A 17655-nucleotide genomic window follows, 5' to 3' on the forward strand; every position below is an offset into this window, starting at 1 on the left:
AATTGTCGAGGTTAAGTGGTTTGCCGGGTTTTGGGATGAGGACCACCGTGGCAGTGCGCCATTGCGTTGGTACCTCTCCTGTTTCCCATACGTGGTTGATGTCTTTCGTGAATAATGTAATGGCTTGGTCGTCTAAGTTACGCAACAGTCGGTTGGTTACCCCGTCGGGTCCTGAAGCCGACCTGCTGTTTAGGTTGTGTAGCGCCTCTCGGACTTCTGCTTTCGTGAAGGCAGCGTCTAGTTCAGGAGTGGTTTCGCACTTTATGATCAGGTAATCGTTGGGGTGAGCGTCGCCTAGCGGAAGGTACCGTTTGGCAATTTCTTCCAGGAAGGACTCTTCCGTTCCCCCTTTCTCTTTATGTAAGTGTAAAAGTCGGTCTAGCGCGTGGCTTTGATTATCCTTCGTTTGGCTGTCGTCTAACATGCGTTTCAGGACGTTCCACTTACCTCCTGTCCGCATGCGGCCGTCGACTGCCGAACACAGTTCGTGCCATTAGAGTCTTGTGAGCTTCATACAGTATTAGTCTATGTCTCGGTTGAGGATCGCGATGCGTTTGTGCAGGCGTCTGTTGAGACGTTGCTTTCTCCATCGCGCAAGTATCGAAGCCTTGGCCTCGAGTAAGTGTGCGAGGTCAGGGTCAACCCTTGGGACTTCCAGTTCCATTTGTATGGTTTTCGTGGCTCTAATTACGTCGCCCTTTATCGCAGTGAGGAGTTCCGCGAAAGAGTCATACGTATTCGTATCTTCCTTCCGTAACTTACGGAAGGTATCCCAGTCTGTCAGGGTGAAAGATCGGGGTGGGGCCGTCGTGTTTGGTATTTCTGTGCGTATGATGAAGTGATCGCTGCCCAGGTTCTCTTGCGTGTTTGTCCATGTGAAGTTTGCAACATTTCGGAGTAACGTGAGGTCTGGCGTAGTATCGCGCTGTGTCGACGTACCCAGTCTGGTGAGGAACCTGTGGTGTGTCACCAGGGTGAGGGACAGGTCGTCTATTGCGCGCGAGAGGTTCTTGCCGCTAGGCTTGATTGTAGGGTAACCCCACGATCAAAGCGATCAAAGATTTTTATTTGAAACACTGGACGGCTGTCCAAATTAAAGCCGAGTTGAGTGAAGTTCATGGAGGCTCTGCACCATCACTGAAGACCATTTACTGCTGGATAAGTGAATTCAAACGTGGCCAAACTTCTATACAAGATGAAGCACCTCCTGGGTGTCCAGTGGAGGTCACCACGCCAGAAATGGTATCGAAAATTTATAAAGTTATCATGGAAGAATGGCGAGTGAAGGTACAGGAGATAGCTGAAATTGTAGTCATCTCGGCAGAGAGAGTATTCTTCATGAGAAATTGCAGATGAAGAAAGCCTGTGCATGTTGGGTGCTGCGACTGCTGACATCGACCAAAGGCACATGAAGGCAGACATCTCAAAGCAGTGTTTATCAATGCTTTATTGCAATCGGCAGGACTTCTGGCATCGATTTGGGACACTTGACGAGACGAGGATACATCATTACTCTCCAGAGTCTAGACAGCAGCCAAAGCAATAGACTGAGCCTGGTAAAGGTGCTCCAAAAAAAGGCAGAGACGTTGCTCAGGCAGAAAGATGGTGTTAACTGTCTTTTAGGATTCACGAAAAATAATCTTTGTAGACTACTTAAAAAATAGCAATACGATAACAGGACCATATTATGCAACACTGCTAGATCAAGTGAAAAAAAGACTTGTGCACTAAGCAACCTGGGCTAGCACCGAAAAAGCTCCTCTGTCACCAAGACAATGCTCCACCCCACAGATCGCTTGTTGCTATGGGCAACTTGCCCGAGTTAGGCTTCGAGGTTGTGCCTCATCCACCCTATTCTCCAGATTTGGCCCTATACGACTTTTTCCTCTTTCCAAGCCTGACGAATTGGCTGGGATAAAGAAATTTTCTTCAGAAGAAGAGCTTATCTCAGTGGTAAAATCTACTTCAAGGGCCTCGAGCCATCCTTCTTTTCTGAAGGGATAAAAAAATTGGAGCATGGCTGGAAGAAGTGTGTGGAGCTGGAAGGGAACCATGTTAAAAAATAAAATATTGCTTTCTGCAAACATGGTATCTTTAATTGCTTTTTACCACACTTATCAAACGGCCCTCGTACAACAAAATTTCGATATAATGAAGCAAATTGCAGATTTTACCAATTTTGTTCTATTGAGGTTTAACTGTATTTGCCATTTACGGCAGATTCTTGCAGGCAAGCATGTAACAGTAATGCTCCAAGTGTAAGAAATGAGATAGAAATCAGTTTTGTGGCCTCCTGTAACTTGACACAACATGTGCGAGAATGCCATTTGTGAAGTGCGCACACGCAGGTGTGAGCTTGCGGCAGTGCACTAAGCGAAGCCACATTAACCACGGTGGCAGACACTGCAGAGGGAAGCGAGAAATTAGTTTGGGTCGACGCCAAGTGACAGGACCCCACTAGGAATACCTTTGAATGTTGCAACACCTCTGAAGCATTGCTAGGCAGTGCTTCGTTTGATAAGGGTGGATTTTAACCCTTTGAGGGTCAATGACGTAGATATACGGCACTACGAAAAAGTCCAAAATGGTCGATGCCATATACTTACGGCGCCGTCTGTACGTTTAAAACATGCGCCAATTTTCTAACTTTTTCTCTTCTGCCGTGTGCTGTCACTATGTGGGAATACAGGGAATTTTTTTTCTTGCGCCTCCCTTTCTCGGTTTTCTTGCAGGGTTTGGTTTAGAGCTAGTTTGCTCCGGCGCGTCTATATACTACCGCACGCGCATTGGCTCTTGGGCGGGCAGGCGGTGGTTTGGATTTTGCTCTGTGGGCAGTTTCGGCTTCCGCTCGCAAAACTGATGGCTATCTCGTTACTAATCGTTCAAAGGGCCGCTGCCTGTTTCTCGCTCATTTAGTGCTTACGGGGGTGCGCAAAGGAAGGATGCAACCGTGCATGCATTTCCTTTTCTTTTCTTTTTTTGGAAACTCACAAAAACTAATTGCCTCTGGTTGCGCGAGTTTGCAGAAGTTTGTCACATGTTTTGCTTTTTCAACAGGCACACAACCACAGTTTTCTTAAGTGAGCTCACCTATGCAGTTTGATTACGCTATGGATGTAAATATTAGTTTAAGAGCAGGAACATTTGACATTTGCGAAATATTATGACACGCCGGCGAAGAAGATGTTTTAATCATCGTCGTAAGAAGACGATGTTCTGGTCTTCGCACGCTGTCTATCATCTTGTCAGCTGCTGTAATTATTGTAAATATTCTGTAAATACAAGTTTGACTGTTTTTAGCCCCGTAACATTTTTGGTGGAGGTTGCGGGATCATTATCAAGACGGATTTATGCAGTCCGCCCACACCCAATCGCTCTGATGACATCCTCCATGTCATCCGACGTGAAATAGAAGCCGCATCTCCTGTCACGACCCCAACCAATGGCCCCGACAATTGCCAGGCGACCGTCTCATTGATACAGTCCGTTGTGCGCCAAGAATTGGCCAATGTTAGCTTGACCAATGTCTGCTCAGTCAATCAACCTGACTACACTCCGTCCAGCACTGTCATACGCACCCGCAGCCTGAATGCCCCAATGCGGTATCGCAACCCGGCCGAATGGCGTACTCCAGACGACAGGCCTATACGCTTCACTTGTGGCCGTATCAGCCATATTTCACGTCACTGCCGGTCTTCGTGGAATTAGACCCCCTGGTCCTACCACCCATCCCACGGCCCTCACGCTGGTCCTCAGTTCGCCCCGCAAACGCAGCCGGCGAATTCTGGCGACACTTCTCGTCCTACCCGCTCTAGCCGCTCTCCATCACCACGTCACCGCTTCTCCCGATCGCCCCCATCTCGCCAATTACCGTCCCCTGGCTCCTTCCGGCGCACCCTTCTGGAAAACGGGTGCAGCACCTGGAGGTGATGCTGCCAAACTGACCCAACGCAAAAATCCTCTTTTGACCATGTCCACACATCGGAACCTCATTAACGTGAACGTGGATGATGTACCTGTTACCGCTCCGATTGACACTGGCACACACGTATCTGTGATGAATGCTCAGCTTCGTGATCATCTCAAGAAAGTCCTCACTCCTGCCCTTTTGCCTGTGGTCTAAGTCGCCGACGGTGGAACACCAGCCGTTATTGGTATGTGTCCAGCTTGCGTGAGCGTCGCTGGACATCATACTTCTGTTTTATTTTATGTACTAGAACACTGCCCTCACGACCTCATCCTGGGCCTTGACTTTCTGTCTACATATTCCACTTTGATAGACTGTTCTGCTGGTGTTGTGCAACTCGCTCTACCTGCTGCTATTGACCCTCCCGATAGTGCTCCAATACGGCTATGTTCCACAGAGCATATTTGCCTCCCTCACCGTGCCGTTACCTACATAGATGTTTCCCCCGTTCCACCTGTACCAGATGGTGACTATATAGTATCTCCTAATCCGGATGTCCTGCTCTCGCATAACGTCGATTTTCCTCACACCGTCGTTACCATGTCGGACAACACGTCCTGCCTTCCGCTTGTGAACTTTGGACTCTGTACACAAGTACTCCCACGCGGAATATCCCTGGCGCAAATAACACCAGCCAGAGACTACCACATTTCAGCTTTAACTTGTGACAGCTCCTCGTCTTCAACTCTTGCTTCGCCCCCTGCCCCTTCAGACTTGAATGCCCTAACAAAAATGATTGCTCCCGGCCTTCCTCCCCAGCATGCTCAAGGACTGCGTTGCCTCCTTGCTTCATACTGGGGCATATTCGACCTTGGAGAACGCCCTCTAGAACAAACATCTGTCGTAAAACATCGAATAAACACCGGTGATGCGAGCCCGATCTATCGGCGACCCTACCACGTCTCGCCTACTGAGCAGCATATCATCCAACACGAAGTTGACAAGATGCTTTCTCGAGACATCATCGAACCTTCTTGCAGCCCATGGGCATCCCCTGTTGTACTAGTTAAAGGACAACAGTTGGCAATTTTGTGTCGACTATCGACACCTCAACAAGGTAACAAAGAAAGACGTCTATCCGCTACCATGCATTGACATTGCCTTGGATTGCCTGCATGGAGCACAATATTTTTTGTCCATTGACCTTCGCTCCTGCTTCTGGGAAATTGCCGTTGATGACATGGATCGCGAGAAGACAGCTTTTATTACTCCCGATGGCCTGTATCAGTTCAAAGTGATGCCTTTCGGTTTATGTAATGCCCTGGCCACATTTGAACGAATGATAGACGCCCTCCTACATGGTTTCAAGTTGTCCATCTGCCTCTGTTACCTGGAAGACGTGATGGTTTTTTCTCCGACTTTTGCGACACACCTCGAGCACCTGTCGACAATCCTATCTGTTTTCTGCAGGCGGGGCTACAACTAAATTCGTCCAAGTGCCACTTCGGTCATCGTGAAATTTCTGTGCTCGGGCATCTCGTCGATTCTTCTGGTGTACACCCTGATCAGAATAAAATACGGGCAGTCAAAGACTTTCCCGTGCCAACATGTGCCAAGGATGTTCGCAGCTTCTTGGGCCTTTGCTCCTACTTCAGTCGGTTTGTCCGAAATTTTGCGAACGTTGTGTGCCCTCTCAATCAGCTCCTCAAAAAAGACGCTGCATTCACATTTGGGGCCGTGAGCAAGCTGGTGCTTTCACCGAGCTGATTGGGCTGCTTACGTCCCCGCCCATTCTCGCTCACTTTGATGCGTCAGCTCCAACAGAAGTCCGCACCGATGCCAGTGGCCATGGTATTGGAGCTTTCTTGGCACAGAAACAACAAGGGCGAGAACGTGTTATTGCCTACGCCAGCCGCTTTCTTTCCTCGGCGGAGAGCAATTATTGTATCACTGAATGCGAGTGTCTGGCTCTCGTTTGGGCAGTGGGTAAATTCTGCCCCTATTTGTACGGCCGCCAATTCACAGTCATCACTGATCACCACGCTCTGTGTTGGCTTTCGTCCCTCAAAGATCCTCCAGGCGCCTTGGCCGCTGTGCTCTGCACCTCCAAGAATACAACTATTCAGTTGTATACAAGACCGGCTGGTTACATCAAGATGCAGACTGCTTGTCGCGCCATCCTGTCGACCCTCCTGATGTTTCTGCAGCTAGCATACCTGTCACCGTTCTCTCTCTGGCTGCTTTTCGCGACATTGGAGCTGAACAACATCGGGACACCTCCTTGCAAGACCTTATTTGGCGGCTCACTTCAACGACGCCCGATCCTGCCCTTCGCATGTTCGAACTTCAAGATGGTATTTTGTACCGCTCTAATATGCACCCAGACGGCCCTGTCCGACTCTTCGTTGTGCCTGAGCATCTGCGTCAGCCTGCTCTCGCCCAGCTTCATGATGTACCGACTCCAAGTCACCTTGGCGTGTCACGGACTTATGACCGCGTTCGTCGGCGCTTCTTTTGGCCTGGTCTATACCATGACGTCTGCCGTTATGTCGCTGCATGTGATCTTCGTCAACGACGCAAAAAACCGACCGCACTCCCTGCTGGTCGCCTTCAACCACTTGACGTACCATCAGAACCATTCTTCCGTGTAGGTGTCGATCTCTAAGGCCCTTTTCCTACGTCTCCTTCGGGAAACAAGTGAATTGCTGTAGCAACAGACTACGCCACCCGATATGCAATCACACGGGCTCCTCCGACAAGCTGTGCAACCGATGTCACCGACTTCCTCCTAGAAAACGTCATTCTTCACCACGGCACCCCTCGACAGCTCCTCACCGACTGAGGCCACTACTTTCTTTCTAAAGTTGTCAATGAAAGTTGTCAATGAAATTCTACACTCGTGCACGACTAATTACAAATTTGCTATTGCTTACTATCCGCAAACGAACGGTCTAACCGAGCGCCTTAACCGCACCCTTACTGACATGCTGTCCATGTATGTCTCCGACGACCATCGTGACTGGGACGTTGCGCTGCCGTTCGTTACCTTCGCCTATAATTTGTCTAATCATGATACCGCAGGCTTCTCTCCATTCGTCCTCTTGTTCGGCCGTGTCCCTACGTTACCTTTCGACGCCGTTCTGCCTGCTAGTCTGAATTCCACATCCGAGTATGCCCATGAAGCCATCCTCAAAGCACAAGAAGCACGCCATATTGCTCGACGTCGACTTGTGGAGTCACAGGACAATCAGCAGCACTTATATGACGCCCACGATGCTGAGCCGCCAACCGCGGCTCAGCATCGCTCCGACGTGGTCCACGTCACGCGTCTCAAGTTGTATCACTCGCCCGACTCCTAACCAGCACCGAGCCAGTACTTCAGCCGCCGGGGGTCATGTGACACGCCGGCTTAAGAAGATTTTTTAATCATCGTCGGAAGAAGACGATGTTCTGGTCTTCGCGCACTCTCTACCGTCTTGTCAGCTGCTGTAATTATTGTAAATATTCTGTAAATACAAGTCTGACTGTTTTTAACCCCGTAACAATATTCTCGTGTACACATTTTCTAAGCCGTGTGTGTATAACAATGCACCAAATTTTTCATTTTATAAGCTGAGTTCCTTTTTTATTGTTGTTATACATGAATAAACTGTACATATGTACCAAACGCAAAATATCTTTTTCTGACTTTACGGTCATTCTAGAAAAATTACGGTAAATTTTTTTCGAAATAGGCTCTTCAGAAGAATTGGAATCTGCAATAAAAAAATCAACCCTGGGCGGTCGCATATGGTGAAAAAATTTGATCCTCAAAGGGTTAATGCGAAGCATTCTTGATGAGTGGAAGCCAGATTTTTGTAACTATACTACTTATGTGGCCATTCTCTTAGGCTGATCCCACAGATAAGGCAGCGTCATCATGTGAGCCAATCTTGAATATAGTGCAGTCTAAATATGTGGACTGTTCCCATGGGTAGGTACCACTGGGAATGTGTTGCTCTTCAGCGAACCTCTTTGACACCAACCTGGGCCACTGGGTATCACAACAGCAACAAACAACATCATGTGCTGCACTCCACATCGTTTTGCAACATTTCGCAACAGCAGTAATCGTATGCCCTTGAATAGTTATATGATTCATAACAAGTATTCTCTACCAAAGCAAGCATGCTTCGTATTACGTAAATGTCAACTGGGGTTGAGCCTGCTTAATTTCTTCCAGATGTTTGACTGCCGTCGTACCTGTACAGCCATAACAACTGGGGATTTGTTTCTGCTGCCATACATGTACGACAGTCGTCCTCAAAGGGTTAAAGGGACACTAAATAGACAAATAAGTTGACCCCTGTATTAGTACGTTAGGCTTTTACACTGGCAGAAAACATATTCACACTGTGGGAGTAGACTTGGTCCAACATAAAAGATGCAAGGATGAAAGACAAGTGGCAACGCCACCTTGAAGCTTCCATGCCAGCTGGGCGTGACATCACAGATTTTGGTCACAGATTTTGGCAGGATCTGCTCAGGTCTAGTTAATCTTTTTTACCAGTTAAGAGGGACTACATTGTACCCTGAAGGAGCCAAAGACTGAACTGTGTGTTTTGAAAACTTTGGCTGAAGCACAAAGTGTGAAATGCAAAAAAAAATTCTTTGAAATATGTGATGTCAGCATCACTTGCCAGCACTTGAGCCTTGCTTTGAAATTTTAAAAATTGAAGTGTGTCCTTCATCTGCTCTTCGAGTAGTCAGCCATTGATGGCGACATTTATGAAAATTGAGTTTAGAAGCCGTGCCTTATCAGGCCAAACTGTTTTAGGGTTTCTCTTTAGTGTTCCTTGAAAAGTTAGAAGCAGCAATATCTGGGACACCTGACCTAACTGTGGCTGCCTGTAATTTATTCCCTGCTAATTTTTAAACACCTCTTATGGCTTACTTCTTGATGACGTGTTCTAGCTTTGAGGGGTATATGCAGTAAACTTTCTGTGTAAGATGTAACGGCTGTTTTTGACTCTCAGAGGCCTGGACAACCTGTGGATCTGCAAACCCTGGAACTTGGCTCGTAGTTTGGACACCCACGTGACGGACAACCTGCACTACATCCTGCGTCTACCAGCCACGGGTCCTAAGGTGAGCACCTTTCTCAATGGCCGTGGTTACTGGAAGGCATTTTGAGTGTGTGAGAACACAGACTTCTTATACCAGTTTCGCATGGCCACTTTTGATTACATTCAAGCCTAATCGTGAACAAATTTCTTAGTCATGTAAAAGTACTGAAAGACAATCTCAGTCATGATTGGCTCTTATGTGCAAGCTGCGGAAGGGAGCCAATTGCAATCAGCTTTTTTGACTGAGATTGCCTCCCTTCCCTAGCTAGCACAAATTAGCCATCCACGATCGAGAAATTTGTTCGAAACTGGGCTCAATTGTGATCAAAAGTGCACCATGTGACTCTCATATAATGTGAATTCCGGACTTCCAAAATAGAATTGCATGCTCAGAAGGCCAGATACTATCAGAATTTTTTGATGCTGAACAGACATGATGGAAATAGCAAAAAAAAAAATGGAATAAAACAGGGAGCGACAGGAGCAGACTGCTTTGTTGTCGGCTGCAAAGCGGTTTTCTAATCTTGAGAAGGGGAGAAATTCGGCCTTGTTTGTATGACATATTGCAAGTGAAGTGCAAAGGACAGGGACAGATGGAGGGTACAGCACATGTGCTAACTTCAACAAATTATTTATTTGATGCAGGGCTTGAGTATACTGTATCTTATACTATCTTATACTGTATAATTTGCGCATACAACAGCGCTCTAACATTTACATAAGCGGTCTCCATTCATGGGTGCATGACTCGTCCAAGTCATATTTTCAGCCAGCGGTTCTGACCTCCCTCCCTTCCCTTCGGCGGTGCTGCTAAAGCTGGATTCACATGATGGACATTATTGCAGACGAATCAGTCAAGTGGCATGTGACATTGATCAGAGCACTTCGCAGCATGGATGGAGCAGCCGTCACAGGGGCAATGCTGACAAAGCAAAGCAACAGAGCCAAAAATTTGAACAGTGATTCGACCCTCTGCCATATCGTGAAGTGATTCACATAGAGTGCTGTGGGTACACTTTACTTATGATCACTTGATACATTATCCCCAAGCTCAGATTGCGACCTTCTCTCCCATGTAAATATAGCTTTACCTTCAGATGCTGCTGTGCTAGGATGCCTGTTCAGCATGGCTCATCGTGATCAGAGTTGTAGTTCACTACATGCACTGCTTGCCAACTACTAAACGCAAACCATAAAGAGGAGGAGATTGGGTGACCATGAAGGAGGGGAGAGAGGAGCTTGCACATGCAAGGGTGAGGGCTTTCTATTTTTTTTATTTTATAGGAGATAATAAAACATTGAATTGCGGAGAACCTTGATTTGAGATGTGACTTCATGCAAGTGTAGCACGCACTGCTGTGAAGCCACACCTTAAGGTGAAATTCGCATGTAACTTGCACCCCGACTTCACCGCTAAATTTAAAAAATTTTAGGTGGGAGTTATGAGCGCAAAAATATGGTATTCAGTCAAAGCCATTTATAATGAACTCTATAGTTCCACAAAAAGTACTCATTATCTCCAAGGTCGGTTATATATGAACTCGCCCTTAAAAACCGTTGAAAATGAACCGCATTGAGTCTGCTATAAGCAGTTACAATCTGGCGGCGCTGCGGTCTGAAAACCACATTTTCAGTGTCATTTTTGTTCCTGGTTAGAAATCTCCATCTAAAGAATGAAACGCGACATCGTGCATTTTGAAACTGCAAGCGCAGCCGCCTTTTTTTATTCAATAGCTCGCAGTATATTTAACTAGCAGCGGGACATGACTGTATTCTGCACAAGAGAGTGTTCTAGTTGGCTGGGAGCATAAACTTCCGAAACTGCTGTGGCATACTGCCATTTTGCGAAGGTCTCCGACATCATAGTCTTGGCATTACTGCTGTGCATCAGCCACACGAGCTGTGAGATTACATTATCTATGTGGCTTTGAGTGAACAAAATGTGATATTCAAAAGTCAAAATGTCAGCATGAACTGTTATTGCCAATCGGCAATGCGCAAACGAAGCACCGCCAAAACGTGATCTTCCTATAACGGCATAGTAACTGCTGAACCTTTACGACATTGTGTGGTGACAGCGCACAGTGCAGTGTCCTCGCCGATTCGGGCCGCATTGACAGGAACACTTGAGCTTCTGTTGTTCCTATTGTGGAAGGATATAGATGGTCATTCCAAATCGTTGAAATAGGTATACTGCAAGTGGTGCCACGCGAACAATTGCACAAATATGAGTGACACTGTATGGCATCCAATGTGGCACCAGTGGACGGGCCAGTGCATGTCCCGCGCCGTGCTGTTTGCGCTGTAGAGGCTGTATGCCTCCTCCCTGGAGGCGTGTCTTTAAAGTGCATGACTTTCTTTGCGGCTTCCAAAATCCACAAGCGGAGGTCACTCATGCATCTCAAAGGCTGTATCATCATCGCGGTTGGACTAGAGGGGGATGTGCACAGCCATGTGGGCTAGTTTAGTCGTGCTTCCATGCTTTCATACTTAGCATGTGCTCTCTTTTTACTGTGACTGAGTTCAGAGTGTTCATTGTAACAGTACGACGGTTTAAAAAACATTTTTTATATCTGGAAGCAGTTTCAATAGGCAGGGTCAGAAAATCGTAAATGCACTTAAATGTGGTCGTTACAACTGATAGATCATTGTCTATGGGATTCTTATAAATGGGTTTGACTGTATACACTCAAGTGACACTCAAATGGCTCAGAAGCCACGCGCAGATTAATGAACATTTAAGAAGATAACTCTTTCTGACAGTGCTATGGAAGGGATGCTCACATGCTGAGAACCGAGCTTATCAATTTTGCAGATTGAACTATCAGTCTAGTTAGAGTGCCTTTATTTTTTTCTCAGAACGGCACCCCTCTGAAAGAGCGGACAACACCTGCACATGCCGCAGTACAATGTTTATTATTTTTTTTACGTTGTTATGTTCGCTGAGCTTTTGATTCAGACAGCGACCTGTCTTTCCTATGTAGTATTTGCCACAGCAGAGGGGGATTTGATGTACAGTTAAAACTCCATCCACTGAAACCCAATTTTACAAAGTTCCCGATCTAACGAAGAAATTTCCATTCCCCGGCAAGTGCCCATAAGGTTGAATGATGTCATTAACCTGAATTAACGAAACTAGCTTGCATTAAACCCGATTTAACTAATCTTCTCCAGAAATTAATCAATAATAAAAGCTGTGATTTGGTTCTTTTGACAAAGCAGGGTTTTCCTTCAAGCGTGCACTCTAATGCTGTCACGTTAAAACATCTAGGCACCCTAGTCACGGCCCTAGCTTTATTTTGATAAAGCTGCACACTGCGCCCATGCATAGAACGGACTCGGCAGTCACTAGTGTTCTTACGTACCAGATGGAGCCAAGGGCGGTGGTAGTTGGGCTGCCTTCATGGATTTTTTACACGTGCAAGCATGGTTTAGCGGAATTGCGCATGGTGAAGTTCTACCCGATTCTAACATTCACATTATCTATCGCAGAGATAGGGATGACAGAAGACGTGGTGGGGTATTGCTCGCCATAAAAAAAAACATATAATTAAATACATAAATGCTAGGTGCAAATAACATAGAAAAGTCCCCAATCATGACTGCAACCAGAGAAACGGTATCATCAATCTTTACGTACGCAATTAACGGCACTCTCCTTAAGAATGTTGAAGAACACAAGTATCTAGGCGTTACTTTGGCCTTGGAGCTCAAATGGGACAAACATGTCAGTAATATAATCTCAAAGGCGCTGCACAAACTATTTTTCCTAAAAAGAAGCCTGGCGCTAGCAACCAAGTCAACGAAGCTGCTTGCCTATACATCATTTGTAAGGCCTGTTCTCGACTACGCTAACACAGTCTGGTTTCCGCATACATTGACTAACATAAGCAAACTAGAATCAATACAAAGGAAAGCTGTGAGGTTCATCCATAACAAATATAAACATGCAGACTCACCCAGAAATCTTTTAACCCAGTCCGGTTTGCGAACACTATCCACAAGAGCGAAACACACTGGCTTAAAATTCTTGTTTGAAGTAATAAAAAATAACTATAGAATAGATAACGCCAAATACCTTTCATTCTCCGAGGCTCCACCTACACGTAATAAGCATGCGCACACATTGACAGAATACGTGTGTAAAAATGACACATTTAAGTACTCTTTCTTCCCACTCGCAATAGCAGAATGGCACCAACTTGATGCTACTATCACCAACATTGAATCATTATCTGAATTTATCTCACAAATAGAAAAAAAATTGTGTGTGTACAGGAGTACCTATGCATGCAGGAACACCAGCACAGATTGCTTTATATGTTAGGAAATTTTAATAAACCTTCTGATTTACGACAGCCTGTTCGTTTCCCATGATTCTCAAATGCTCGAAAGTTTAATTTTAGTTGCTTCTGTTTTATTACTTGCCCCTAGTGATACCTGTGCTGTCGTTATTCTCCTTGGCCATTTCTCGCAAATCCTCTTCTCTTTTGTTTTGCTCCTTTCTTTCTTTTCTTTACTATTCCGTTTGATATTAACATGGTATTACTTGTATAGTATGTATAACTTGCACTGCTTATGTCAATATTTTTTTTGTATAACCTATACTTTGTTTTCCTTGCACTGTACAGATGAATTATTGTACTGCCCAACTGTCACGTTCTCAAAGGAGAGCAGCAGTATTGCAAATAAATAAATATCACGTAATTTCTTGTGCCGGTGCCTTCAAGTCTCGAAACTCTGTGAGTCAGCGTATCATTTCCCCAATCGAATACAATTTATGGTATATGCTACAGACCACCCAATAGCTCCTACAATTTCATTTCCGAATTACACAATAACATTACCTCTATTCGATCCAAATATAACAAAGCTGCCATTTTTCTGCTTGGTGTCTTTAACTTTCCACACATTGACTGGCAGAACTTGCAAGACCAATCACGTGCATCTTGTAAGTTTGTTTAACTAACACTTGATTTTTCACTTTTGCATTTAACCGACCAACCAACTCGTATCAATAACATTTTGGATCTTGTTCTATCATCCGCACCCGAGAGGGTTAACACTATCACTTTTGCAGATGGGTTCAGTGACCAACAAGTATTACAATTCACAGTTCATACAGCTTCACGCTCACATCACCTGAAAACTAAACAAGTATTTGATTACAAAACGTCAGCACTATTAACAATGGTTTGGAAAGCTTCACGTCGTCATTCTTGGCAAGTTTTTTGAGTGGACAGTGAAGGAGAATTGATGCCTGTACAAAGAAAAGTTATTGGAATTAGCACATGTGCATATACCAGAGGTTTCATTTCGCGTTAACTCATCGAACCCATGGTTCAGTAAAGTTCTTCGTACTCTAAAAAATAAAAAGAAGTGTCTCTACAGGACTGCCAAGCGTGTGGACACAGCTGTATCTTGCAACAAACATAAGTCTTGTGATGTAGCCTACTGCAATGCCCTGTGTCAAACCAAGCAAAAATATTTCTCTTGCGATCTGCAATCATTGCTTCAAACCAACCCAAAAACTTTTGGAAAACGATCTCTCCTGTTAAAGATTCCGACATTTCACAACTACTTGATAGTTGCGGCTTGCTAATTGCACGAGAGCTTTCAGCATCTATCTTTAACAATTACTTCACGGCTGTATTTACAAAGAAAGACCATTCAAAAATACCAACACCGATCGAACTCGATTATCCACACATGGCTCCTATCAATATGACAAGCACTGGTGTTGCTGAGCTGATCAACAACCTCAAGATGTCAACTTCTTCCGGCATGGATGGTATAAACTCAAACATCTTAAAATATACAGTAGTACCCTCTAGCACAGTCCTTTCTCACTTGTTTCAACAGTCTCCCTCAAGGAAGGAAGTTCCATATGACCAGAAGGTCGGTAAAGTTATACCTTTTTTATTTCTGGCAATAAAAGTGCTGTTAGCAATTACCGCCCAGTATCACTAACAAGCGTTCCAGGTAAGCTACTAGCACACATATTCTTTAACACGTTTTCTTGCTTTCTCTTGATGCAGTATTGTCCAAGCTAGCTTTTGAAAATAAGGATGTACTCATTGTAGGTGATGTTAATATTAACTTACTTGACACTGAAGCTACCTCGTACACAACTTACACTGATTGTTTTGCTGGATTTGGTTTTGAATCACTCATTGACTGTCCAACTAGAGTAGCCTCTCGTGGGAGCAGTACGCTCATTGATCACGTGTTATCTAACATATTACCATTGCCTTGCTCCGGGGTTATTGATACTGACATAACCGATCATTTTCCTGTTTTTCTTACATTTAACATTGAAACACATGAGAGCGATAATAGCTACTTTACTTCCGTATTTAGCGCAGATACCTTTGTTGAAGCCATGAGTGAAACTGATTGGTCGCCAAATAATTCTATGTCTGATCCTGAAACAGCACTAAACAAATTCTGCACTTTATTTTTATCAGCCATTCCGACTAACACGCGCACTGTAAAATGTGGGAAAAAGTATAAATATCCGCGCAATCCATGGATGAAGGACGGTCTTCTAGAAAGTTTAAGAAAGAAGGAAAACATGTACAAGAAAACTAAACGTCAGCCCTTTAATACTAGGCTAGCTAGACACTATAGTAGGTACTGTAAATTACTGAATGTTTTACCTAAAGAGGCAAAAAAAAGTACTCCGAAAATAAATTTGATCAGAATAAGGATAACCCCAAAAAGCAATGGCAGTTATTGAACTCTTTTCTTAACAACAGCGCAACACTAGCGCCGTCTCTCGGACTGCGCTTCAACCACATCGACCGCGCGGACGTCACGCAGGCCACGCGGCAAAGCGGGATTACAGGACACGCGCTATGCGAAAAAAACATCAGGGGAGGCGCGAGGGTCGCGCATCCCCACAGGAGGTACTTGAATAGATAAATAAATAAAATGCAGCCAGACTTTCAACACTTAACGGTTTGGCTTGGCTTGCCCTGTGGTTTGGGTGTGGTCAGTGACTACTGGATCGATTAGGCTTTGCTAGTATCGGTTTTGAGAGGAGCCAGCAATATGACCAGCAACCATGCTGGCAACATTTTAAAACTAAAATTTCGATTGGTCGTTTCTGTGGCAAATTAGCATGTGCTTGAGCAAGCAGAATGCGAATATCGAACGGCGCTCTGTAAAGTGTCCAAAATTTCTGAAATTTCCGCCAGGACCACACCTGCTATAAGACCGTGGCACTTCTACTAAAGTGCATGTTGGTGGTGGTTGGAAGTGCGCAGCTAGGGTATTAGGCTGGGTATGTATTCTAATACATAGATGTCTGTGAGCCTTTTGTGGGGACTGGGCTTTAGCAGCATTATACAGCTACCCGGGAAAACATATGAAGGAGGAACGGATCAGCAGGATTCTACTGCATTGGCTTACATTCACTATCATCGTCAGGGGTTCTGCAGTCTTTTTTTTCAGCTTCTGCATCAACAACATCTACTTCTGTTACACTTGACCTTTACAGTAGGCTGACTACAGTGGTGCTGTGTTTAAGAAATGTGCATGACAGTGGAACGTCACAGTAAAAAAGTTTTATGAAATACCGTATTTACTCGCATAATGATCACACTTTCTTGTAAAAAAATTTGGCGCAAATTCAGGGGTGCGATCATTGCAGGAGTTAAGTTCCCTGCGAAAAAAAAAAATAATAATTTTTTTGTTCCGCATTTGCTGCGGGATGACACCAGGTCAACAAATAGGTGGCTGCCACTGTATGTAGTGCGGGACACCAAAACAAAATGGCGGCCAGCGGAGCAAGCCAAACGTGCAGAACGCGATTTTTTTCTTCTCGTGAGTACATTACAGGCATTCAAACAGTTTCTTCCATATCAGTAATGAATAATGTCGTTAATATCGGTAAGTTTGCCGCAATAACGTAGCCATGTCCCTTTTTAGGGGACAAAAACGTGGGCGCACTTAGCTGCCAGTGACATAGAAACACATGGCGGGCATGCTGCGGAAACTGCGGCATTTTTCTTCACTACTATCCTAATACGGCATGTTTCTGCTAAGGGTGGTGGAATATCTCAGCTGTGTTATGAGCGTTGGCGTCTGAATAGGGTATACTTTTATAACATATTAGTGTAAACGTGGCTCTTCTCATTGCCGCTCGCGATTTGTTGCGTGCTGTCCGGATTGGGGGCTCAATCCCATCGCTCGTGATCTGTTGTCAAGATTGGAGTCCGGCATGAATTCGAAGGTAGCTGGCCCATGCCGTCGTCCAACTTATCCACGCTGAGGACTTGATGAAGGGAAGAACTGCTTCTCATTGAGAACGAGGAATATGGGTTTATTTGCAATATTTATATCAGTCTAACATCACTACTTCAGAGAGAGTGTCAGTCCAACATGACTGCTCAAGAGAAGAGTGTCTCGAGCACCCGCACAACAGCAGTTTTTAAACACTTGGTCCGCCGGCGATACAAGGCAGGGAACGTTCGTGTTTCATCGCAAAACTAGCCGCCTCCCGCAGGACGGCCTACGCACACAAAGGCACACACATTCCCATGTCCGGAGCCGACGTCTGAGGGGAGCCGTTCCGGGTAGTTCGGAGCCATTCTGGGTAGCTCGTTGTCCTGCGTCCCGGACGGCGCGTGGGAAGCAACA

General features: G+C 45.2%; 1 protein-coding gene across 4 annotated transcripts in view; it reads left to right on the forward strand.

Moving 5' to 3' along the window:
- Positions 1-17655, forward strand: part of TTLL12 (Tubulin tyrosine ligase-like 12) — a 288546-nt gene that overhangs the window by 163293 nt on the left and 107598 nt on the right. For all 4 annotated transcript variants that reach the window (XR_010564211.1, XR_010564212.2, XM_065431507.2 and 1 more), the window contains one exon: positions 8923-9034. Coding sequence is in view for 2 of the 4 variants with exons in the window: in XM_065431507.2 (XP_065287579.1) it covers positions 8923-9034 (112 nt within the window). In the remaining 2 variants the exon portion in view is untranslated. The remainder of the gene's footprint in view (positions 1-8922; positions 9035-17655) is intronic.

Source organism: Dermacentor albipictus, unplaced genomic scaffold (assembly GCF_038994185.2).
Source record: "Dermacentor albipictus isolate Rhodes 1998 colony unplaced genomic scaffold, USDA_Dalb.pri_finalv2 scaffold_16, whole genome shotgun sequence".
Taxonomy (NCBI): Eukaryota; Metazoa; Arthropoda; class Arachnida; order Ixodida; family Ixodidae; genus Dermacentor; species Dermacentor albipictus.